Below are 27099 nucleotides of genomic sequence, written 5' to 3' on the forward strand. Positions count from 1 at the left end.
GCCAGGATTTCTTGTATCTGCCTTTTTCAATTTCCAGTTGGTGGTCGCTTAGTCTGTACCTGGTGAGGGTCTGTCTCTGTTTTGTGTCTCTGATGGTCGTGAGGTAGTCTGCCAGTTTATATTCTCTTTTTAGGGCCCGGTAACATTCTAATCTGCTTTGGCTTTCGGTTATTTTGTTCCAATGTTCCAGGTAGGTTTCTTTGCATTTTTTAATGATTTGGTTCACTCGGATTGGTGTTTGGGCGGCTGTGTTGGTCTGGGGCTGGTCAGGGTCCGGCTGAGTACTTAGTTTCCGTAGCAGCTGACTCAGGGGACTCTTTTCTGGGTTTAGCTCTTGGGTCTGAAAGGCTTTGAAATGAAGGGTGTCTGGGGAGCTAGATTTGAGGTGATTTAGGAAGTTTAGTGCTCGTTTTTGGATGTTTATTATCAGTGGGTATCTGCCTAGTTCGGCTCTGCATGCATTTGTTGGCGTTTTCCTTTGGGTGCGAAGGATGCTTCGGCAGAATTCTGCATGTAGGGCTTCTATTGTATGTTTTTCCCATTTAGTGTAGCTTTGGTGATTTAGCGGGCCCCATACTTCACTACCGTACAGTGCAATGGGCAGGATTATGCTGTCAAATATTTTGAGCCAGATTTTGATTGGGATTTGGATGTTGTAGAATTTTCTTTTTATTGCATATAGGGCTCTTCGGGCTTTTTCTTTTAGTGCATTCACTGCTATGCTGAAGCTCCCTGATGCTGTAATAGTTAGACCAAGGTAGGTGTAGCTCATAGTGTGTCCTATAGTGATATCACTGAGGGTAAACTGGTATTTGTTTTCCTGACATCTGGGCCTTTTTTGAAAAATCATGATGTTGGTTTTCTTTAGATTTACTGTTAGAGCCCAATTTTGGCAGTATTTGTCGAGTAGGTCTAGTTGTTGCTGTAATCCCTGTTCTGTGGGAGACAGCAGAACCAGGTCGTCCGCATAGAACAGGGATTTCACTTCTCCATCTAGGAGACGGAGACCTGGTGACTCGCTTTGCTCCAGCATGTCTGCTAATTCATTTATGTATATGTTGAACAGGGTCGGGCTCAAATTGCAGCCCTGCCGGACGCCTCTTCTCTGGGTGAAGAAATCGGTGCGTTTGTCTCCAATTTTGACCCCGCATTTGTTTTTCAGATACATTGATTTAATAAGGTCATAGACTTTGCCCCCTATTCCACATTGAAGAAGTTTATAATAGAGCCCTTCGTGCCATATAGAGTCAAAGGCTTTCTTGAAGTCGATGAAACAGGCGAATATTTTCCCATTTTTTGTTTGGTGTATATGTTTTTCAATGAGGGTGTGAAGGGTATAGATATGGTCGGCGGTGCGGTGTTTTGGAAGAAAGCCTATTTGGTTTTTTCTGAGGATATTATGTTTGTTAAGAAAATCAAGTAATCTACTATTTAGAATACTGCAGAATAACTTCCCTAGACAACTGTTGACACAGATGCCGCGGTAGTTATTTGGGTCTGATTTGTTTCCGCTTTTATATATGGGGGAGATTAGTCCTTGGCACCAGATATCGGGAAAACAGCCTGAACGTAATATGATGTTGAATAATTTGAGTACCGCACCCTGCATCTCCATATTGCTGAACTTGAGCATTTCATTTTTGATGTTGTCTGGGCCACAGGCTTTCTTTAGGTGGAGAGATTTTGTTTTTGTGGCCATTTCTTTCCATGTGATTGGGGAGTCTAGAGGGTTTTGGTTGTCTTTGATTGTTGCTTCTAATGTGTGGAGTTTTTCTGTGACCTGATGTTGACTTGGGTTTGTTTCGTTTATTGGGATGTCTTTGTAGAGGTTTTCAAAATGTGTTCTCCAGATGTCGCCATCTTGGATTGGTAATGCTTGCAATTGTGTTGTACTCAGGTTATTCCACATTTCCCAGAATTGTTTTGGGTTGGTGGAGTTTTCAATTTCTTCTAGTATTTTGTGGGTATAGTTTTGTGTTTTGTTCCTAATGGTGTGTTTATATCTTTTGAGGGTTTCATTGTATCTAGTACGTAGGTCCGGATTGTTTGGTTGGCGATGCTTTTGGTTTGATATTTTTCTCAGGTCTTTTCTGGCATTTTTGCATTCGTGGTCAAACCATTTCTTATTTTTATTTTGTCTTTTGTGACTCTTCCTCTTCTGTTTCACGAGGTCGGCTTTTACAGCTGCCTCATGAAAGATCATATTTATATCCTCTATGGCCATGTTTACCCCATCTCTGGTGATCTCATATAGATTTTCTTTAAATTTTGAAATTTTACTTGTGAGATCAGGTGAATTTAGTGCTGTGATGAATTTATCTCCACTGTCTGGGGCCCATCTGTATGTCTGGTTTATTTTATGTAGCTTACTGGGTTCCTTTTTTGTGTCTGTAGTTTGGGCAGAAAGTTTAAGGTACACATTTATTTGGTTATGGTCTGAGAGGGGGGATTGCTGCCTGACAGTGAATGCGTTGATATCGCAGGGGTCCAGGTCAGTGATTGTATAATCCACCACACTAGACCCAAGAGTTGAGGAATATGTGAGTCTCCCTAAGGAGTCCCCTCTGAACCTACCGTTAACTATGTACAGGCCTAAGGCTCGGCAGAGTTGCACTACCTCCCTACCGCTTTTATTTATTTCACAATCGAGGTTGTTTCGGTTTGCGATGGCTGGTGTGACATATAGAGGGGTCTGGCCAAACACATGGTTGTTGCCCTGTGGGTCTATGAAGTCAGGTTCACATCCTGTCCTTGCATTTAGGTCCCCACATAGTAGCACCTTTCCTTGGGCCTGGAAATGGCTGATTTCCATGTGGAGAGTGTCAAATATCTCCTCTTCAAAATATGGCGATTCTATTGGAGGTATGTAGATCGCACATAAGTAAACATCGTTTTTTTCTATTCCTATATTTTTATCTAATTTTAGCCATACGTGTGATTTTCCCTGTTTTATCGGTGAGATGTGTTTGTTCAGTTCTCCTTTATACCACACCAGGATTCCCCCGGAGGTTCTGCCCTTGCGTGTCTTAATGTTCTTTACTGAAGGCACAATAATTTCATGGTACATTGGGGGACAGTGGGTCGGCATGTCCTTTTGGCACCATGTTTCTGTTAACACAATTATATCAATGTCTTTTATAGCTTTTAGGAATTCAGGGTCTGTACTCTTCATCCCAAAAGTTGAGGAGCGGAGGCCCTGGATATTCCAGCAGCTTATGTGGAAAGAACGCATTTATATAGTTCAATAAAACGAAATAAAATGGACCTATTTTGTGGGATGAGTGTGGAAACACTATTTTCTATAATGCTAAATGATGATTTAGTATAAATTTCATGAGGCATGCACATATATCTATCTAATAGTAGTAATAATACTGATAAGATAACAATAATGATAATGATAAATAACAATATTAATAATTTCTCCGGCTTTCTATCAGGCTGTTCAGCATCGTCATGATCTTTCTCAGTTCTTGGTCTACAGTCTGTGGTCTAGAGGGGGGTCTTGGGTTCTGTTGTTGGTTTTGTAAAGGGGGGTGGGGGACATTGGTGGTCCTGTTTGGGTTACGGCTCCCAATGGTAGAGGGGGTGGGAGGGCTGCGTCTTTTGGCAGTGTTTATGAGGTTTTTTGCAAAGACCCACATCCGCTGTTTGAGTAGATGTATTTCGTCATAGAGGTCCCTTGTGTTGATGTTTGGATGATGGGCCAGGTAGACACTCTCTCTCTCACACACTCTCTCTCTCACGCACTCTCTCTCTCACACTCTCTCTCTCTCACACACTCTCTCTCTCACACACTCTCTCTCTCACACACTCTCTCTCTCACACACTCTCTCTCTCACACACTCTCTCTCTCACACACTCTCTCTCTCACACACTCTCTCTCTCGCACACTCTCTCTCTCGCACTCTCTCTCTCACGCACTCTCTCTCTCACGCACTCTCTCTCTCACGCACTCTCTCTCTCACGCACTCTCTCTCACACTCTCTCTCTCTCACACACTCTCTCTCTCACACACTCTCTCTCTCACACACTCTCTCTCTCACACACTCTCTCTCTCACACTCTCTCTCTCACGCACTCTCTCTCTCACGCACTCTCTCTCTCACGCACTCTCTCTCTCACACACTCTCTCTCTCACACTCTCTCTCTCACGCACTCTCTCTCTCACGCTCTCTCTCTCTCACGCTCTCTCTCTCTCACACTCTCTCTCTCACGCACTCTCTCTCTCACGCACTCTCTCTCTCACGCACTCTCTCTCTCACACTCTCTCTCTCACGCACTCTCTCTCTCACGCACTCTCTCTCTCACACACTCTCTCTCTCACACACTCTCTCTCTCACACACTCTCTCTCTCACACTCTCTCACACTCTCTCTCACGCACTCTCTCTCTCACACTCTCTCTCTCTCACGCACTCTCTCTCTCTCTCACACACTCTCTCACACACTCTCTCTCTCACGCACTCTCTCTCTCACACACTCTCTCTCTCACACTCTCTCTCTCACACTCTCTCTCACACTCTCTCTCTCTCACGCACACTCTCTCACGCAATCTCTCTCTCACGCACTCTCTCTCTCACGCACTCTCTCTCTCACGCACTCTCTCTCTCACGCACTCTCTCTCTCACGCACTCTCTCTCTCACGCACTCTCTCTCTCACGCACTCTCTCTCTCGCGCTCTCTCTCTCACGCACTCTCTCTCACGCACTCTCTCTCTCACGCACTCTCTCTCTCACGCACTCTCTCTCTCACGCACTCTCTCTCTCACGCACTCTCTCTCTCACGCACTCTCTCTCTCACGCACTCTCTCTCTCACGCACTCTCTCTCTCACGCACTCTCTCTCACGCACTCTCTCTCTCACGCACTCTCTCTCTCACGCACTCTCTCTCTCACGCACTCTCTCTCTCACGCACTCTCTCTCTCACGCACTCTCTCTCTCACGCACTCTCTCTCTCACGCACTCTCTCTCTCACGCACTCTCTCTCTCACGCACTCTCTCTCTCACGCACTCTCTCTCTCACGCACTCTCTCTCTCACGCACTCTCTCTCTCACGCACTCTCTCTCTCACGCACTCTCTCTCTCACGCACTCTCTCTCTCACGCACTCTCTCTCTCACGCTCTCTCTCTCTCACGCACTCTCTCTCTCACGCACTCTCTCTCTCACGCACTCTCTCTCTCACGCACTCTCTCTCTCACGCACTCTCTCTCTCACGCACTCTCTCTCTCACGCTCTCTCTCTCTCACGCACTCTCTCTCTCACGCACTCTCTCTCTCACGCACTCTCTCTCTCACGCACTCTCTCTCTCACGCACTCTCTCTCTCACGCACTCTCTCTCTCACGCACTCTCTCTCTCACGCACTCTCTCTCTCACGCACTCTCTCTCTCACGCACTCTCTCTCTCACGCACTCTCTCTCTCACGCACTCTCTCTCTCACGCACTCTCTCTCTCACGCACTCTCTCTCTCTCACACACTCTCTCTCTCACACACTCTCTCTCTCACACACTCTCTCTCTCACACTCTCTCTCTCTCACACACTCTCTCTCTCACACTCTCTCTCTCTCACACACTCTCTCTCTCACACACTCTCTCTCTCACACACTCTCTCTCTCACACACTCTCTCTCACACTCTCTCTCTCTCACACACTCTCTCTCTCACACACTCTCTCTCACACACTCTCTCTCTCACACACTCTCTCTCTCACACACTCTCTCTCTCACACACTCTCTCTCTCACACACTCTCTCTCTCACACACTCTCTCTCTCACACACTCTCTCTCTCACACACTCTCTCTCTCACACACTCTCTCTCTCACACACTCTCTCTCTCACACACTCTCTCTCTCACACACTCTCTCTCTCACACACTCTCTCTCTCACACACTCTCTCTCTCACACACTCTCTCTCTCACACACTCTCTCTCTCACACACTCTCTCTCTCACACACTCTCTCTCTCACACACTCTCTCTCTCACACACTCTCTCTCTCACACACTCTCTCTCTCACACACTCTCTCTCTCACACACTCTCTCTCTCACACACTCTCTCTCTCACACACTCTCTCTCTCACACACTCTCTCTCTCACACACTCTCTCTCTCACACACTCTCTCTCTCACACACTCTCTCTCTCACACACTCTCTCTCTCACACACTCTCTCTCTCACACACTCTCTCTCTCACACACTCTCTCTCTCACACACTCTCTCTCTCACACACTCTCTCTCTCACACACTCTCTCTCTCACACACTCTCTCTCTCACACACTCTCTCTCTCACACACTCTCTCTCTCACACACTCTCTCTCTCACACACTCTCTCTCTCACACACTCTCTCTCTCACACACTCTCTCTCTCACACACTCTCTCTCTCACACACTCTCTCTCTCACACACTCTCTCTCACACACACTCTCTCTCACACACTCTCTCTCTCACACACTCTCTCTCTCACACACTCTCTCTCTCACACACTCTCTCTCTCACACACTCTCTCTCTCACACACTCTCTCTCTCACACACTCTCTCTCTCACACACTCTCTCTCTCACACACTCTCTCTCTCACACACTCTCTCTCTCACACACTCTCTCTCTCACACACTCTCTCTCTCACACACTCTCTCTCTCACACACTCTCTCTCTCACACACTCTCTCTCTCACACACTCTCTCTCTCACACACTCTCTCTCTCACACACTCTCTCTCTCACACACTCTCTCTCTCACACACTCTCTCTCTCACACACTCTCTCTCTCACACACTCTCTCTCTCACACACTCTCTCTCTCACACACTCTCTCTCTCACACACTCTCTCTCTCACACACTCTCTCTCTCACACACTCTCTCTCTCACACACTCTCTCTCTCACACACTCTCTCTCTCACACACTCTCTCTCTCACACACTCTCTCTCTCACACACTCTCTCTCTCACTCCAATTCCAATTCCAATTCCAATTAAAATGCTTTATTGGCATGAAAGTTTACAGAGAACCATATTGCCAAAGCTTACATAGCAAAAAGGTACAGTTTTCCAACATTCTGTAGGTGTCAATCGATTTGACATTTGTTGGGTACATACAATATTACTTTTAAACAATATTAATTTTAAACAGTCTTTGTACTTCATTTGGTACGTTCAATATTAATTTTAAACAGTCTTAATTTTAAACAGTCCTCAGGTTGTGACATGTTGTTACATATTTGGCCCCAAGGTATGGTCTGTCTCCTTCTCCTAGGACTAATCTCAATTTTGACAGATCATCCAATTCCTTGAAATCTGGGGTTGTTTGGCTTAGCTTGTTGAATAATATGTTTCTTGATGTGTTGAATTTTTCGCATTTTAGGAGGAAATGCATTTCTGTTTCAACCTCGCCAGCCAGACATTGATCGCATATTCTATTCTCTCTAGGCTGCCAGGATTTCTTGTATCTGCCTTTTTCAATTTCCAGTTGGTGGTCGCTTAGTCTGTACCTGGTGAGGGTCTGTCTCTGTTTTGTGTCTCTGATGGTCGTGAGGTAGTCTGCCAGTTTATATTCTCTTTTTAGGGCCCGGTAACATTCTAATCTGCTTTGGCTTTCGGTTATTTTGTTCCAATGTTCCAGGTAGGTTTCTTTGCATTTTTTAATGATTTGGTTCACTCGGATTGGTGTTTGGGCGGCTGTGTTGGTCTGGGGCTGGTCAGGGTCCGGCTGAGTACTTAGTTTCCGTAGCAGCTGACTCAGGGGACTCTTTTCTGGGTTTAGCTCTTGGGTCTGAAAGGCTTTGAAATGAAGGGTGTCTGGGGAGCTAGATTTGAGGTGATTTAGGAAGTTTAGTGCTCGTTTTTGGATGTTTATTATCAGTGGGTATCTGCCTAGTTCGGCTCTGCATGCATTTGTTGGCGTTTTCCTTTGGGTGCGAAGGATGCTTCGGCAGAATTCTGCATGTAGGGCTTCTATTGTATGTTTTTCCCATTTAGTGTAGCTTTGGTGATTTAGCGGGCCCCATACTTCACTACCGTACAGTGCAATGGGCAGGATTATGCTGTCAAAAATTTTGAGCCAGATTTTGATTGGGATTTGGATGTTGTAGAATTTTCTTTTTATTGCATATAGGGCTCTTCGGGCTTTTTCTTTTAGTGCATTCACTGCTATGCTGAAGCTCCCTGATGCTGTAATAGTTAGACCAAGGTAGGTGTAGCTCATAGTGTGTCCTATAGTGATATCACTGAGGGTAAACTGGTATTTGTTTTCCTGACATCTGGGCCTTTTTTGAAAAATCATGATGTTGGTTTTCTTTAGATTTACTGTTAGAGCCCAATTTTGGCAGTATTTGTCGAGTAGGTCTAGTTGTTGCTGTAATCCCTGTTCTGTGGGAGACAGCAGAACCAGGTCGTCCGCATAGAACAGGGATTTCACTTCTCCATCTAGGAGACGGAGACCTGGTGACTCGCTTTGCTCCAGCATGTCTGCTAATTCATTTATGTATATGTTGAACAGGGTCGGGCTCAAATTGCAGCCCTGCCGGACGCCTCTTCTCTGGGTGAAGAAATCGGTGCGTTTGTCTCCAATTTTGACCCCGCATTTGTTTTTCAGATACATTGATTTAATAAGGTCATAGACTTTGCCCCCTATTCCACATTGAAGAAGTTTATAATAGAGCCCTTCGTGCCATATAGAGTCAAAGGCTTTCTTGAAGTCGATGAAACAGGCGAATATTTTCCCATTTTTTGTTTGGTGTATATGTTTTTCAATGAGGGTGTGAAGGGTATAGATATGGTCGGCGGTGCGGTGTTTTGGAAGAAAGCCTATTTGGTTTTTTCTGAGGATATTATGTTTGTTAAGAAAATCAAGTAATCTACTATTTAGAATACTGCAGAATAACTTCCCTAGACAACTGTTGACACAGATGCCGCGGTAGTTATTTGGGTCTGATTTGTTTCCGCTTTTATATCTCTCTCTCACACACTCTCTCTCTCACACACTCTGTCTCTCACACACTCTCTCTCTCACACACTCTCTCTCTCACACACTCTCTCTCTCACACACTCTCTCTCTCACACACTCTCTCTCTCACACACTCTCTCTCTCACACACTCTCTCTCTCACACACTCTCTCTCTCACACACTCTCTCTCTCACACTCTCTCTCTCTCACACTCTCTCTCACACACTCTCTCTCTCACACACTCTCTCTCTCACACACTCTCTCTCTCACACACTCTCTCTCTCACACACTCTCTCTCTCACACACTCTCTCTCTCACACACTCTCTCTCTCACACACTCTCTCTCTCACACACTCTCGCTCTCACACACTCTCTCTCTCACACACTCTCTCTCTCACACACTCTCTCTCTCACACACTCTCTCTCTCACACTCTCTCTCTCGCACACTCTCTCTCTCGCACACTCTCTCTCACGCACACTCTCTCTCACGCACTCTCTCTCTCACGCACTCTCTCTCTCACGCACTCTCTCTCTCACGCACTCTCTCACACACTCTCTCTCTCACACACTCCAATTCCAATTTTCCAATTCCAATTCCAATTAAAATGCTTTATTGGCATGAAAGTTTACAGAGAACCATATTGCCAAAGCTTACATAGCAAAAAGGTACAGTTTTCCAACATTCTGTAGGTGTCAATCGATTTGACATTTGTTGGGTACATACAATATTACTTTTAAACAATATTAATTTTAAACAGTCTTTGTACTTCATTTGGTACGTTCAATATTAATTTTAAACAGTCTTAATTTTAAACAGTCCTCAGGTTGTGACATGTTGTTACATATTTGGCCCCAAGGTATGGTCTGTCTCCTTCTCCTAGGACTAATCTCAATTTTGACAGATCATCCAATTCCTTGAAATCTGGGGTTGTTTGGCTTAGCTTGTTGAATAATATGTTTCTTGATGTGTTGAATTTTTCGCATTTTAGGAGGAAATGCATTTCTGTTTCAACCTCGCCAGCCAGACATTGATCGCATATTCTATTCTCTCTAGGCTGCCAGGATTTCTTGTATCTGCCTTTTTCAATTTCCAGTTGGTGGTCGCTTAGTCTGTACCTGGTGAGGGTCTGTCTCTGTTTTGTGTCTCTGATGGTCGTGAGGTAGTCTGCCAGTTTATATTCTCTTTTTAGGGCCCGGTAACATTCTAATCTGCTTTGGCTTTCGGTTATTTTGTTCCAATGTTCCAGGTAGGTTTCTTTGCATTTTTTAATGATTTGGTTCACTCGGATTGGTGTTTGGGCGGCTGTGTTGGTCTGGGGCTGGTCAGGGTCCGGCTGAGTACTTAGTTTCCGTAGCAGCTGACTCAGGGGACTCTTTTCTGGGTTTAGCTCTTGGGTCTGAAAGGCTTTGAAATGAAGGGTGTCTGGGGAGCTAGATTTGAGGTGATTTAGGAAGTTTAGTGCTCGTTTTTGGATGTTTATTATCAGTGGGTATCTGCCTAGTTCGGCTCTGCATGCATTTGTTGGCGTTTTCCTTTGGGTGCGAAGGATGCTTCGGCAGAATTCTGCATGTAGGGCTTCTATTGTATGTTTTTCCCATTTAGTGTAGCTTTGGTGATTTAGCGGGCCCCATACTTCACTACCGTACAGTGCAATGGGCAGGATTATGCTGTCAAATATTTTGAGCCAGATTTTGATTGGGATTTGGATGTTGTAGAATTTTCTTTTTATTGCATATAGGGCTCTTCGGGCTTTTTCTTTTAGTGCATTCACTGCTATGCTGAAGCTCCCTGATGCTGTAATAGTTAGACCAAGGTAGGTGTAGCTCATAGTGTGTCCTATAGTGGTATCACTGAGGGTAAACTGGTATTTGTTTTCCTGACATCTGGGCCTTTTTTGAAAAATCATGATGTTGGTTTTCTTTAGATTTACTGTTAGAGCCCAATTTTGGCAGTATTTGTCGAGTAGGTCTAGTTGTTGCTGTAATCCCTGTTCTGTGGGAGACAGCAGAACCAGGTCGTCCGCATAGAACAGGGATTTCACTTCTCCATCTAGGAGACGGAGACCTGGTGACTCGCTTTGCTCCAGCATGTCTGCTAATTCATTTATGTATATGTTGAACAGGGTCGGGCTCAAATTGCAGCCCTGCCGGACGCCTCTTCTCTGGGTGAAGAAATCGGTGCGTTTGTCTCCAATTTTGACCCCGCATTTGTTTTTCAGATACATTGATTTAATAAGGTCATAGACTTTGCCCCCTATTCCACATTGAAGAAGTTTATAATAGAGCCCTTCGTGCCATATAGAGTCAAAGGCTTTCTTGAAGTCGATGAAACAGGCGAATATTTTCCCATTTTTTGTTTGGTGTATATGTTTTTCAATGAGGGTGTGAAGGGTATAGATATGGTCGGCGGTGCGGTGTTTTGGAAGAAAGCCTATTTGGTTTTTTCTGAGGATATTATGTTTGTTAAGAAAATCAAGTAATCTACTATTTAGAATACTGCAGAATAACTTCCCTAGACAACTGTTGACACAGATGCCGCGGTAGTTATTTGGGTCTGATTTGTTTCCGCTTTTATATATGGGGGAGATTAGTCCTTGGCACCAGATATCGGGAAAACAGCCTGAACGTAATATGATGTTGAATAATTTGAGTACCGCACCCTGCATCTCCATATTGCTGAACTTGAGCATTTCATTTTTGATGTTGTCTGGGCCACAGGCTTTCTTTAGGTGGAGAGATTTTGTTTTTGTGGCCATTTCTTTCCATGTGATTGGGGAGTCTAGAGGGTTTTGGTTGTCTTTGATTGTTGCTTCTAATGTGTGGAGTTTTTCTGTGACCTGATGTTGACTTGGGTTTGTTTCGTTTATTGGGATGTCTTTGTAGAGGTTTTCAAAATGTGTTCTCCAGATGTCGCCATCTTGGATTGGTAATGCTTGCAATTGTGTTGTACTCAGGTTATTCCACATTTCCCAGAATTGTTTTGGGTTGGTGGAGTTTTCAATTTCTTCTAGTATTTTGTGGGTATAGTTTTGTGATTTGTTCCTAATGGTGTGTTTATATCTTTTGAGGGTTTCATTGTATCTAGTACGTAGGTCCGGATTGTTTGGTTGGCGATGCTTTTGGTTTGATATTTTTCTCAGGTCTTTTCTGGCATTTTTGCATTCGTGGTCAAACCATTTCTTATTTTTATTTTGTCTTTTGTGACTCTTCCTCTTCTGTTTCACGAGGTCGGCTTTTACAGCTGCCTCATGAAAGATCATATTTATATCCTCTATGGCCATGTTTACCCCATCTCTGGTGATCTCATATAGATTTTCTTTAAATTTTGAAATTTTACTTGTGAGATCAGGTGAATTTAGTGCTGTGATGAATTTATCTCCACTGTCTGGGGCCCATCTGTATGTCTGGTTTATTTTATGTAGCTTACTGGGTTCCTTTTTTGTGTCTGTAGTTTGGGCAGAAAGTTTAAGGTACACATTTATTTGGTTATGGTCTGAGAGGGGGGATTGCTGCCTGACAGTGAATGCGTTGATATCGCAGGGGTCCAGGTCAGTGATTGTATAATCCACACACTCTCTCTCTCACACACTCTCTCTCACACACTCTCTCTCTCACACACTCTCTCTCTCACACACTCTCTCTCTCACACACTCTCTCTCTCACACACTCTCTCTCTCACACACTCTCTCTCTCACACACTCTCTCTCTCACACACTCTCTCTCTCGCACACTCTCTCTCTCGCACACTCTCTCTCACGCACTCTCTCTCTCACGCACTCTCTCTCTCACACACTCTCTCTCTCACACACTCTCTCTCTCACACACTCTCTCTCTCACACACTCTCTCTCTCACACACTCTCTCTCTCACACACTCTCTCTCTCACACACTCTCTCTCTCACACTCTCTCTCACGCACTCTCTCACACACTCTCTCTCACACACACTCTCTCTCTCACACACTCTCTCTCTCACACACTCTCTCTCTCACGCACTCTCTCACACTCTCTCACACACTCTCTCTCTCACACACTCTCTCTCTCACACACTCTCTCTCTCACACACTCTCTCTCTCACACACTCTCTCTCTCACACACTCTCTCTCTCACACACTCTCTCTCACACACTCTCTCTCTCTCACACACTCTCTCTCTCACACACTCTCTCTCTCACACACTCTCTCTCTCACACACTCTCTCTCACACACACTCTCTCTCACACACACTCTCTCTCACACACACTCTCTCTCACACACACTCTCTCTCTCTCACACACTCTCTCTCACACACACTCTCTCTCTCTCACACACTCTCTCTCTCACACACTCTCTCTCTCACACACTCTCTCTCTCACACACACTCAATTCAATTCAATTCAATTCAATTCAAATCGCTTTATTGGCATGATAAGGTACATCTTATGTTGCCAAAGCATCAAAATACATTTATGGTTGAACACATAAACACAGTTCTATTCATACAGTGTCTAAACAGGTATATCCCTGAGTGTATAAATATACATTCGCATTATTTATATATACTCTTTTCTTAGGTTTACTGGTTGTCCCTCTGTTCATGGCAAGCTGTAACATAGTGTGCCGCCAGTGCTACACAGCTTCTCTCCTCCCCCAGTAGGTATGGGAGTTTATGGTCGTCATTCAGATTTCTGAATTCAGGGCATATTTGTGAGAATTTTTGGTAGAAATTCTCCCTGATGCCCTGATATTTTCCACAGGCTGTGAGGAAGTGCATCTCTGTCTCCACTACTCCCTGACTGCAGTGAGAGCATATCCTGTCCTCTCTTGGCAGCCTGGTCTGCCTGTGTCTGCCTTTTTCGATCGCTAGGCTATGTTCGCTAAGTGTGTACCTTGTCAAGGTTTTTCTCAGTTTGTTATCCTTTACCATGGTCAGGTATTCAGCCATGTTGTATTGTCTGTTTAGGGTCAAGTAGCAATTGAGTTTGCTTTGGGTTTTTGTTGTTTCTGCCCAATATGACAGGTATTTTTCCTTTTGTTTAGTGACAATTGTGTTGGGTCGAATTCTCTCTGCTACGATGTCACTGTCCTGGGGCTGGTTATTGTTAGTTGTGTTAGTGGTTGCTTCACTGAGTCCCAGGACTAGTTGACTGAGGGAGTTATTCTTTATGGTCCTCTCTTGGCATTCAAGGCTTCGTAATGATAGCAGTGGGGGTTGCTCATTTTTAGGTGTTTCCAAAATTTGGTGGCTCTTTTTTGGATAGTAATTATTAGTGGAAATTGGCCTAGTTCTGCCCTGCATGCATTGTTTACGGTTTTCCTTTGAGTCCGGAGGATACTTTTACAGAATTCTGCATGTAGGATCTCAATTGGGTGTTTGTCCCATTTTGCAAAATCTTGTTGTGTTAGCGGTCCCCACACTTCACTGCCATAGAGTGCAATTGGTTCAATTACTGATTTGAAAATTTTGAGCCAAATGCTAATTGGGATTTCTATTTGGATTGATCTTTTAATGGCGTAGAAAGCCCTTCTTGCTTTCTCTTTCAGTTCATTCACAGCCAGTTTGAAATTTCCCGTAGAGCTGATTTTTATGCCCAAGTATGTGTAGTTAGTGGTTTGTTCAATTTTGGTTGTTCCTAGTGTGAGATTTATTTTGGGTCCCTGATGTTTGGATCTTTGCTGGAACACAAGGACTTTGGTTTTTTGGGAGTTTATTGTCAGGGCCCAGGTCTGACAGAACGACTCCAGCAGATCCAGGTTCTGCTGTAGACCCTCCTTAGTTGGTGACAGCAGAACCAGGTCGTCTGCATAGAGGAGGAATTTAACCTTGGATTCATATAGGGTGAGGCCGGGTGCTGGAGATTTTTCAAGTAGTTTTGCTAATTCATTTATGTAAATATTAAAGAGTGTCGGTGAGATTGGCGAGCCCTGCGTCACCCCCCGCCCCTGTGGGAAGTACTTTGTTTGTTTGTCTCCAATTTTAACTGCACATTTGTTGTTTGTATACATTGATTTAATTACATCATATGTTTTTCCCCCTACCCCGCTTTCGATAAGTTTCAGGAATAGACCGTCGTGCCAGATGGAATCGAAAGCCTTCTGGAAATCCATAAAGCATGCGTAGATTTTGCTTTTGTTTTGATGGACGTGTTTGTCAATTAGGGTCTGTAGGGTGAAGATATGATCTGATGTTCTATAGTTTGGCAGGAATCCAATTTGGCTTTTACTCAAGACATTGTGCTCCTCAAGGAAGTTTATAAGTCTTTTGTTTATGATACTACAGAAAACCTTTCCCATGTTACTGTTTACACAGATGCCTCGATAGTTATTTGGGTCTCCTTTATCCCTCTCTCTCTCTCTCTCTCTCTCACACACACACTCTCTCTCACACACACACTCTCTCTCTCTCTCACACACACACACACACACCACTCCATCGTGCGTTCCACTACGGCCCTACCAGCAGTACGAGCCCATCTGGACATCCGCAGCCATCGAACAGATCATGACAGGTCTTGTTGACGTCGATGGTGTCACAGGTCTTCAGACAGGAGCGGAAGGTGTAGATAAGATTATTGGGGCAAGAGGCAGCCTCAGGGCAGGTTCGGTCAGTACAGTTCCAAACACTAGTGGCACACACGCTGGAACAGAATGCACGGAGCTGAGAGGATTCGTCAGAGAAACAGGAGCAAACATTGCTTAAACACCACAAGTAAGGTGAGGCACTCAGAGCACTGAGAGTCATCCCAACACAGGCCCACTGCTCATTCATCTCAATGATGCTTGTGGGATCTCACTGTGCACAAATTGACTGACTCCCACTCACCCTACTGTTACACAGAGTGGGGGGGTTTCAGGGAGGGAGGGTTTTTTCAGGGGGCTACACGGGGGGAGGGGGGTTTTGGAGAGCTACATGGAGGGGAGGGGGGTTTTAGGGAACTACACAGGGGGAGGGGGTTTGGGGGGGCTACACGGGGGGAGGGGTGTTTTGGAGAGCTACACGGAGGGGAGGGGGTTTTGGAGAGCTACACGGAGGGGAGGGGGTTTGGGGGGGCTACACGGAGGGGAGGGGGTTTTGGAGAGCTACACGGAGGGGAGGGGGTTTTAGGGAACTACACAGGGGGAGGGGGTTTGGGGGGGCTGCACAGAGGGGAGGGGGGTTTGGGGGGAGACAGGGGACAGTCCCTTGCTCTCAGTTGTAGCTGGTCATGTGGCAGAGAAATTCAATGAAACCCACCTATCCTGCGAGGGAAAGGAAACAGGTGACAGGGTGATTTCATCAAACTTCTCCCACCACCCACTCCAATCAGCACCGTCACATCGCATCATATAGAATCACACAGAGTCAGTCCCCACCTCCATATGAACATAAGAATTAGTAGCAGGAGTCGGCCATTCGGCCCCTCGAGCCTGCTCCACCATTCAATAAGATCATGGCTGATCTTCTACCTCATCTCCACTTTCCCGCCCGATCCCCATATCCCTCGATTCCCTTAATATCCAAAAATCTATCGATCTCTGTCTTGAATATACTCAATGACTGAGCCTCCACAGCCCTCTGGGGTAGAGAATTCCAAAGATTCACCGCCCTCGGAGTGAAGAAATTTTTCCTCATCTCAGTCCTAAATGGCCGACCCCTTATTCTGAGACTGTGACCCCTGGTTCTAGACTCCCCAGCCCGGGGAAACATCCTCTCAGCATCTACCCTGTCAAGCGCTGTAAGAATTTTGTATGTTTCAATGAGATCACCTCTCATTCTTCTAAACTCTAGAGAATATAAACCCAGTCTACTCAATCTCTCCTCATAGGACAATCCCCCCATCCCAGGAACCAGTCTGGTGAACCTTCGCATCATATAGGATCATCTAGAATCCACCATTATTGAATGGTGGAGCAGGCTCGAAGGGCCGAATAGCCCAGTCCTGCTCCTATTTCTTATGTTATGATCATCTAGAATCCACCATCACCTCCATTGATAGATTCAGCGAGTGGGCAAAACTGTGGCAGATGAAAGTGTGAGGTCACCACTTTGGACCCAAGAAGGATCGATCAGAGTATTTTCTAAATGGAGAGAACCTGGAAACTGTGGATGAGCAGAGGTTTAGGGGTTCAAGTACAAAAATCACTAAAAGCTAGTGGACAGATACAAAAAATTATTTAAAAGGCGAACGGAATGTTCGGCTTTATCTCAGGGGCTGGAATACAAAGGGGTGGAAGTTCTGTTATTTATCAATGGATTCATTAACAATCTTGTTGTGCGAGGCCCCTTGGGGCGGAGCGATCATAATATGATAGAATTCTTCATGAAGGTGGAGAGTGAAGTATTTGGCTCAGAGACTAGGGTCCTGAATTTAAATCAAGGAAACTACGATGGTATGAGGCGCGAGTTGGCTAGGATGGATTGGGGAATGTTACTTAAAGGGTTGACGGTGGATAGGCAATGGCAAACATTTAAAGATCGCATGGATGAACTACAGAATTTGTTCATTCCTGTTTGGCATAAAAATAAAACAAAAAAGTTCTGTTACATTTATACAGAGCTCTGGTTCGACCTCACCTGGAGTAACTGGGTTCAGTTCCGGGCCCCGCACCTGAGGAAGGATATATTGGCCTTGGAGGGGGAGCAGCGCAGATTCACCAGAGTGATACCGGGGCTGAAAGGATTAAATCATGGGCCAGGTGGCACAGTCTAGGCTCGTATTCGCTCGAGTGTATAAAATTAAGGGTTGATTTAATCGAGGTGTTTAAGATGATTAAAGGATACAATAGGGTAGATAGTTATCAGCGAACATCCCCACTTCTGACCGTATGATGGAGGAGAGATCATTGATGACCCAACCATCTTCAGCTGCTTCATCAATGACCTTCCCTCCATCATAAGGTCAAAAGAGGGGATGTTCGCTGACGATTGAAGTGTCCAGCGCCATTCGCAACTCCTCAGATAATGAAGCCGTCCATGGCCACATGCAGCAAGACCTCATCCAGGCAAGTGGAGAGTATTCCATCACAGACCTGACTTGTGCCTTGTAGATGGTGGAAAGGCTTTGGGGAGTCAGGAGGTGAGACACTCGCCGCAGAATACCCAGCCTCTGACCTGCTCTTATGGCCACAGTAATTATATAGAGTCATAGAGTTATACAGAAAGAGGCCCTTCAGTCCATCGCGTCCACGTCAGCCATCAAGCCCTATCTATTCTAGTCCCATTTTCCAGCACTTGGTCCATAGCCTTGTATGCTATGGCGTTTCAAGTGCTCATCTAAATGCTTCTTGAATGTTGTGAGGGTTCCTGCCTCTACCACCCTTTCAGGCAGTGAGTTCCAGATTCCAACCACCCTCTGGGTGAAAAAGCTTTTCCTCAAATCCCCTCTAAACCTCCTGCCCCTTACCTTGAAACTGCAGTGGGGAAAGAGTTAAACTGACATCGCTGGCAGTTTCACTGAAGGTGTAAGGAAGACAGGGACTAACATGAAAGACCACACCCATAAAGCTGACCTTTGGAGAGATATAAAACAATTAAATGGAGACAGGATGTCCAGCATTTCAACTGCCCGTAAGAACCTTATTACCTAGGTTAAATTCCAAGGTATCTTTTAATTAGCATTCAGCAGTGTGAGTGATTGATTGAAGAGGCAGCTTATACATGTTTATCTTAAGATTCGTAACCAATCCATGAAGGTGCATGCGGGCTGGGATCCAATCAGGTGGCAGGAATGAATTGTGCATGAGGCCGCCATGCTTATTGTAATAAAAATGTCGTGTTTTCTGTAACAATTGGGAGAAGTCTGGCTAAGACAGAACAGACCGTCTCCCCACCGGTGCAATCAAGACAACTTGACTATCGATCTAAAACCTTGTGTCGAGTGTTGGTTTAAAATACTCCACAACAAAACTATGCCCCCTGGTTATTGGCCCCTCTACTAAGGGGAAATGTTCCTTTCTATCTACCCTATCTATGCCCCTCATAATTTTGTACACCTCAATCAGGTCCCCCCTCAGCCTTCTCTGCTCTAAGGAAAACAACCCCAGCCTGTCCAGTCTCTCTTCATAGCTGAAGCGTTCCAGCCCAGGTAACATCCTGGTGAATCTCCTCTGCACCCTCTCCAATGCAATCACATCCCTCCTACAGTGTGGCGACCAGAACTGCACACAGTATTCCAGCTGTGGCCTATGGTTGGCCCAGTTAAGTTTCTGGTCAATGGTGACCCCCAGGATGTTGATGGTGGGGGATTCGGCGATGGTAATACGGTGAATGTCAAAGGGAGGTGGTTAGACTCTCACTTGTTGGAGATAGTGGCATAGTGGTTAACACTGTTGCCTCACAGCGCCAGGGACCCGGGTTCGACTCCAGCCTCGGGTGACTGTCTGTGTGGAGTTTGCACATTCTCCCCGTGTTTGCGTGGGTTTCCTCCGGGTGCTCCGGTTTCCTCCCACAGTCCAAAGATGTGCAGGTTAGGTTGATTGGCTATGATAAATTGACCCTTAGTGTTAGGGGGATTAAATACATGGGGTTACGGGGATAGGGTGGGATATGTGTTGTGTAGGGGTTACGGGGATCGGGTGGGATATGTGTCGGTGCAGGCTTGATGGGCCGAAATGGCCTCTATCTGCACTGTGGGGTTTCTGTGATTTCTGTGATAGTCATTGCCTGGCACTTGTGTGGCGTGAATGTTACCTGCCACTTACCAGCCCAAGCCTGCATGTTGTCCAGGTCTTGTTGCATGTGGGCATGGACTGCTTAATTATCTGAAGAGTTACGAATGGCACTGAACACTGTGCAGTCATCAATGAACATCCCCATTTCTGACCTTATGTTGGAGGGAAGGTCATTGATGAAGCAGCTGAAGATGGTTGGGCCTAGGACACTGCCCTGAGGAACTCCTGCAGTGATGTCCTGGGGCTGAGATGATTGACCTCCAACCACCATAACCATCTTCCTTTGTGCTAGGTATGACCCCAGCCAGTGGAGAGTTATCCCCCCAATTCCCATTGACTTCAGTTTTACTCGGGCTCCTTGATGCCACACTCGGTCAAATGCTGCCTTGATGTCAAGGGCAGTCACTCTCACCTCACCTCTGGAATTCAGCTCCTTTGTCCATGTTTGGACCAAGGCTGTAATGAGGTCAGGAGCCGAGTGGTCTTGGTGGAACCCAAACTGGGCTTCAGTGAGCAGGTTGATGACACCTTCCATCACTTTGCTGATGATTGAGAGTAGACTGATGGGGCGATAATTGGCCAGATTGGATTTGTCCCACTTTTTGAAGACAGGACATACCTGGGCAGTTTTTCACATTGTTGGATAGATGCCAGTGTTGTAGCTGTACTGGAACAACTTGGCTAGATGCACGGCTAGTTCTGGAGCACAAGTCGTCAGCACGATAGCCGGGATGTTGTCGGGGCCCAAGCCTTTGCTGTATCCAGTGCGCTCAGCCGTTTCTTGATATCACGTGGAGTGAATTGAATGGGCTGAAGACTGGCTTCTGTGATGGTGGGGACCTCAGGAGGAGGCCAATATGGATCATCCACTCAGCACTTCTGGCTGAAGATGGTTACAAACGCTTCAGCCTTGTCTTTTGCACTCACGTGCTGGGCTCCACAATCATTGAGGATGGGGATATTCATGGAGCCTCCTCCTCCCATGAGTTGTTTAATTGTCCACCACCATTCATGACTGGATGTGGCAGGACTGCAGAGCTTTGATCTGATCTGTTGATTGTGGGATCGCTTAGCCCTGTCTGTAACATGCTGCTTCCACAGTATGCTATCGAACCCCAGCACATCCACATAGAAACATATAGCATGTTTATCGCCTTCATATAGGACCGCATAAAATGTATATCAACTTCATATCACAACTTATAGAACCCCATCGACTCCTTATTGAATTTATCGATCCCCAATCACATTCATAAAAATCTATAGAATACCCATCACCTTCATACAGAATCCCCCATCAACCTTATATGAAATTATATACAATCCCTCATAGAGAATTAAAAATCCCCATTCCTCTATTCATATAGAATTATATAAAATCACCTTGCACCTGCCTAGAAAATCCCCTATCCATCCGCAATAACTTAGAATCCCATACCACGTTCATGTAGAATTATTCAGAAAGTGGATCAGTGGACACGGGGTGAGGGGTCTGGGGTGTGGAGCGTGAGTTGAGGGGTGTGGAGTGTGAGTTGAGGGGTGTGGAGTGTGAGTTGAGGGGTGTGGGGGTGAGGGGGTGTGGGGGTGAGGGGCCTGGGGGTGAGGGGTGAGAGGTCTGGGGGTGAGGGGGTGTGGGGGTGAGGTGTGAGAGGTGAGGGGTCTGGGTTCTGGGGGTGAGGGGGTGAGGGGGTGAGGGGGTGAGGGAGTGAGGGAGTGTGGGGGTGAGGGGGTGTGGGGGTGAGGGGGTGAAGGGTTGTGTTGCCACACTGGGTTTCAGATGCGATGGACCGATCCTATCAGGCAAGCTGGTGACCGGAGACTCTAAATGGATGAATTTGGGATTCTATATAATTTCATACGGCGCTGAGGGATTCATACAGCATTCTATATGCAGAGAGGATTAGGTTTAGGGTTAGGGTTAGGGTGCGGAGAGGGTTAGGGTTAGGGTGCGGAGAGGGTTAGGGTGCGGAGAGGGTTAGGGTTAGGGTGCGGAGAGGGTTAGGGTGCGGAGAGGGTTAGGGTGCGGAGAGGGTTAGGGTGCGGAGAGGGTTAGGGTTAGGGTGCGGAGAGGGTTAGGGTGCGGAGAGGGTTAGGGTTAGGGTGCGGAGAGGGTTAGGGTGCGGAGAGGGTTAGGGTGCGGAGAGGGTTAGGGTTAAACCTTGTCTGACCATTTGATGGGATGTTTACACGTACCAAGTGTTGCAGTTCCTGTTGATGACTGTCCCAGGTGAATAGACTGTGCCCTCGAGTAGGCAGGGGCACAGGGAGGGGGGAACACACTGGCCCTCCTCGTCCAGTACCAGACCATTGGGGCAATTACAGCCCGACACACAGCCCACGGCCGAGCCACAGCCCAGCTCCATCCGCAGCTGCACACACGAATTCTCGCAGGGTCGAGAGCAGTCACTGTACACCTGTCCCCCACTGCAGCGCACACCTGGGAACGAAAACACACAGAGTCTGGTTAGCACAACAAGGGAACCAGCAAACCAGTGAATAGTTAATACAGCACAGAGCGACAGAGAGAGAGGAGAAAGGGTCACATAAGAACATGAGAAATAGGAGCAGGAGTCGGCCATTCGGCCCTTCGAGCCTGCTCCGCCATTCAATGAGATCATGGCTGATCTTCTGCCTCAACTCCATTCACCGGCCCTATCGCCATATCCCTTGATGCCCTTACTAGTCAGAAATCTATCGATCTCTGTTTTGAATATACCCAATGACTGAGCGTCCACAGCCCTCTGGGGTAGAGAATTCCAAAGATTCACCACCCTCTGAGTGAAGAAATTTCTTCTCATCTCAGTCCTGAATGGCCGACCCTTTACCCTGAGGCTGTGGCCTCTGGTTCTAGACTCCCCAGCCAAGGAAAGCATTCTCCCAGCACCCACCCTATCAAGCCCTGTAATAATTTTGTATGCTTCAATGAGATCCCCTCTCATTCTTCTGAATTCAAGAGAATATAGGCGTAGTTTACTCAATCTCTTCTCATACGATAGTCCCGCCATCCCAGGAATCAATCTCGTGAACCTTCGTTGCACTCCCTCTCTGGCAAGTATATCCTTCCTTAGGTAAGGAGACCAAAATTGTACACAGTACTCCAGGTGTGGTCTCACCAAGGCCCTATATAATTGGAGTAAGACTTCTTTACTCCTGTACTCAAATCCTCTTGTAATGAAGGCCAGCATACCATTTGCCTTCCTAATGGCTTGCTGTACCTGCACATTCACTTTCAGTGACTCATGTACAAGGACACCCAGGTCCCTTTGAGCATCTGCATTCCCCAATCTTTCACCATTTAGGAAATACTCTGCCTTTCTGTTTTTCCTACCAAAGTGGATAACTTCACATTTATCCACATTATATTCCATCTGCCATGTTCTTGCCCACTCACTGAGCCTGTCGAGATCCCCTTGAAGCCTCTTCACATCTTCTTCGCAGCTGACACTGCCACCCAGCTTTGTGTCATCAGCAAATTTGGAAATGTTACAATTAGTCCCCTCATCCAAATCATTGATATAGATTGTGAATAGCTGGGGCCCAAGCACCGATCCTTGCGGTACACCACTAGTCACAGCCTGCCATCCTGAAAAAGACCTGTTTATCCCTACTCTTTGTTTTCTGTCTGTTAACCAACTCTCAATCCATGCTAGTATATTACCCCCAATTCCATGTGCCCTAATTTTGTTCATCAACCTATTGTGTGGGACCTTATCGAAGGCCTTCTGAAAATCCAAATACACCACATCTACCGGTTCCCCTTTGTCTACTCCACTAGTTACATCCTCAAGGAACTCCAATAGATTTGTCAAACAGGATTTCCCTTTCATAAATCCATGTTGACTCTGCCCAATCTTATTATTAGTTTCTAAGTGCCCAGTTATTGCATCCTTTATAATAGATTCCAGCATTTTCCCAACTACTGATGTGAGGCTAACAGGTCTGTAGTTCCCCGTTTTCTCTCTCCCTCCTTTCTTAAATAGCGGGGTTACATTTGCTATCCTCCAATCTGCAGGAACCGTTCCAGAATCTATAGAATTTTGGAAGATGACAACCAATGCGTCCACTATCCCAATGGCCACCTCTTTCAAAACCCTAGGATGTAGGTCATCCGATCCTTGGGATTTATCGACTTTTAGTCCCATTAATTTTGCTAATTCTGTTTTTTTTACTAATAATAATTTCTTTAAGTTCCTCATTCTCGCCACACCCTTGGTTTTCTCGTATTTCTGGGAGGTTTTTTGTGTCTTCCTCCGTGAAGACAGAAACAAAGTATTTATTTAATTTCTCTGCCATTTCCTCATTCCCCATTATAAATTCTCCCGTCTCTGACGGTAAAGGACCTACATTTACCTTCGCCAGTCTTTTCCTTTTCACATACCTATAGAAGCATTTACATTCCGTTTTTATATTTTTCGCTAGTTTGTGCTCATATCCCATTTTCCCTTTCTTTATCAATTTCTTGGTCCCCCTTTGCTGATTTCTAAAAAGATCCCAATCCTCAGGCTGACCGCTTTTTCTGGCAACTTTATAAGTTTCCTCCTTTGGCTTAATAGTAGCTTTAATTTCTTTTGTTAGCCACGGTTGGATCACTTTTCCTTTTGGGTTTTTATGCCCTAGAGGAATATATGTTTGTTGCAAATTATGCATTATTTCCTTGAATGTTAGCCATTGTATGTCCACCTTCATACCTTTTAGTGTAGTCTCCCAATCTACCATGGCCAACTTGTCCCTCATACCCTTGTAGTTTCCTCTGTTTAGATTGAAGACCTTAGTTTCAGATTGGAACACAGAGCGAGAGGGGAGACAGGGTCACAAGACAGAGTGACAGAGAGAGAGAGGGTCACAGCACAGAGCGACAGAGAGAGAGAGGAGACAGGGTCACAGACAGAGCGACAGAGAGAGGAGACAGGGTCACAGCACAGAGCAACAGAAAGAGAGAGGAGACAGGGTCACAGCACAGACCGACAGAGAGAGAGAGAGGAGACAGGGTCACAGACAGAGCGACAGAGAGAGAGAGGAGACAGGGTCACAGACAGAGCGACAGAGAGAGAGAGGAGACAGGATCACAGCACAGAGCGACAGAGAGAGAGAGGAGACAGGGTCACAGACAGAGCGACAGAGAGAGGAGACAGGGTCACAGCACAGACCGACAGAGAGAGAGAGGAGACAGGGTCACAGCACAGAGCAACAGAGAGAGAGAGGAGACAGGATCACAGCACAGAGCGCCAGAGAGAAGAGACAGGGTCACAGACAGAGTGAGAGAGAGAGAGAGAGAGGAGACAGGGTCACAGACAGAGCGACAGAGAGAGAGAGGAGACAGGGTCACAGACAGAGCGACAGAGAGAGGAGACAGGGTCACAGACAGAGCGACAGAGAGAGAGAGGAGACAGGGTCACAGACAGAGCGACAGAGAGAGGAGACAGGGTCACAGACAGAGCGACAGAGAGAGAGAGGAGACAGGGTCACAGACAGAGCGACAGAGAGAGAGAGGAGACAGGGTCACAGACAGAGCGACAGAGAGAGGAGACAGGGTCACAGACAGAGCGACAGAGAGAGAGAGGAGACAGGATCACAGACAGAGCGACAGAGAGAAGAGACAGGGTCACAGACAGAGTGAGAGAGAGAGCTGGCGCACACTGCACACACCTGTTAGCATGTCCCAGGCTGCAGGTAATATTCGTGTAGCATGTTTATTATCACAAGTTAGGTGGGCAGCCAGACACCATTAAAGGGCCGATGCCCTCAGACACCAGGGAACCACAAGCATCGAATTTCCACAAAGGAGGAATTTCCAGACTCCGAGCTACTTACGGCAGAAGCTGCTGTTCCTCCAGTCTATCAGCACTCCCTCCTGGGCACACTCCCGGGCGTACGCAGCGGTGCTCCCGCACAGACACTCTGCGTTAGCTGCACACCCGCACACATCATACAGGCACAGGTCATAGTAAGGCTCGAAGTCCACCAGGTCATGGCACGGCTGCAGGGGGAGCGGGGTTGGGGGGGAGAGACAGAGAGAGAGAGAGAGAGAGAGACAGACAGACAGACAGACAGACAGAGATAGAGACAGACGGACAGAGAGAGAGACAGAGAGAGAGAGAGAGGGAGACAGAGAGAGAGAGAGAGAGAGAGAGAGAGAGACAGAGAGAGAGAGAGACAGAGAGAGAGAGAGAGAGAGAGAGGGGAGAGAGAGAGAGAGAGAGAGGGACAGAGAGAGAGACAGAGACAGAGAGAGACAGAGACAGAGACAGAGAGACAGAGAGAGAGACAGAAAGGGAGAGAGACAGAGAGAGAGACAGAAAGGGAGAGAGAGTGGGAGAGAGAGCGAGAGAGGAGAGACAGAGAGAGACAGACAGAGAGAGAGACGGAGAGATGGAGGGAGAGAGAGAGAGAGAGAGAGAGAGAGAAAGGGAGAGACAGAGGGAGTGGCGGAGAGATGGAGGGAGAGAGGGACAGAAATATTATACAATACCTGAACCATCACCGGCAAAATATTTAACTCAGCAGCGAGATCACAAAGCAGACAGAGAGCGAGATTCCCAGGGTTCTCGGGGTGGGACTGCGCCCTACAAACACAGCAGGAAAGGCCCAGGCGCCACAAGGAAACTAAAAAATACATTTAAACTTCCCACCCCCACCCCATCTGTCACGCCAGCCCCTCAGGGTGACCCTTCTCGGTGGCCCCCGCCCTTGCGGTGACCCCTCTCGGTGACCCCCGCCCTTGCGGTGACCCCTCTCGGTGACCCCCGCCCTCTTGGTGACCCCACTCCCCCTCTCAGTGACCCCCGCCCTCTTGGTGACCCCACTCCCCCTCTCGGTGATCCCTCTCGGTGACCCCGTCCTCTTGGTGAACCCTTTCACCCTCTCGGTGACCCCCGCCCTCTCGATAACCCCCACTTTACCTCGAACACAGCGCTCCGGAGAATTTGACACGAAGCTTCCGCGAAATCCCGGCGCTGAGCATAGGTGCTGCAGGGGTCGAAGGTCAGAGTGCGGATGCTTGGACAGCTGGGAGTCGCTTTAAATTTATTGACGAAAGCGGCCAGACTCGGTTCGACATCGCCCTCTGGCGTCGCAAAGTCATCGTTCTGATTCCAGTTATAGGTTCCGCACAGTCCGCGCACCTAGGCAACGCAAATAGACCAGGATAACCGGGGGAGAGAGAGACGGGGGGAGAGAGAGAGACGGGGGAGAGAGGGAGACGGGGGAGAGAGAGAGACGGGGGAGAGAGGGAGACGGGGGAGAGAGAGAGAGACGGGGGAGAGAGAGAGAGACGGGGGAGAGAGGGAGACGGGAGAGAGAGAGAGACGGGGGAGAGAGGGAGACGGGGGAGAGAGAGAGAGAGACGGGGAGAGAGGGAGACGGGAGAGAGAGAGACGGGGGAGAGAGAGAGACGGGGGAGAGAGAGAGACGGGGGAGAGAGAGAGAGACGGGGGGAGAGAGAGAGACGGGGGAGAGAGAGAGACGGGGGAGAGAGAGAGACGGGGAGAGAGAGAGACGGGGGGAGAGAGAGAGACGGGGGAGAGAGAGAGACGGGGGAGAGAG

General features: G+C 47.0%; 1 protein-coding gene across 1 annotated transcript in view; it reads right to left on the reverse strand.

Annotated features, from left to right (window-relative positions):
- sspo (SCO-spondin) overlaps positions 1-27099 on the reverse strand; it is a 546162-nt gene that overhangs the window by 448637 nt on the left and 70426 nt on the right. The window contains exons 5-8 of the mRNA XM_085993923.1: positions 26457-26678; positions 25369-25534; positions 21751-21994; positions 15365-15545 (exon numbers count right to left, since the gene is read on the reverse strand). Coding sequence (XP_085850049.1) covers positions 15365-15545; positions 21751-21994; positions 25369-25534; positions 26457-26678 — 813 coding nt within the window. The remainder of the gene's footprint in view (positions 1-15364; positions 15546-21750; positions 21995-25368; positions 25535-26456; positions 26679-27099) is intronic.

The sequence above is a fragment of the Somniosus microcephalus genome, chromosome 7, assembly GCF_052327205.1.
Source record: "Somniosus microcephalus isolate GS21.2 chromosome 7, FLI_Smic_1.0, whole genome shotgun sequence".
Taxonomy (NCBI): domain Eukaryota; kingdom Metazoa; phylum Chordata; class Chondrichthyes; order Squaliformes; family Somniosidae; genus Somniosus; species Somniosus microcephalus.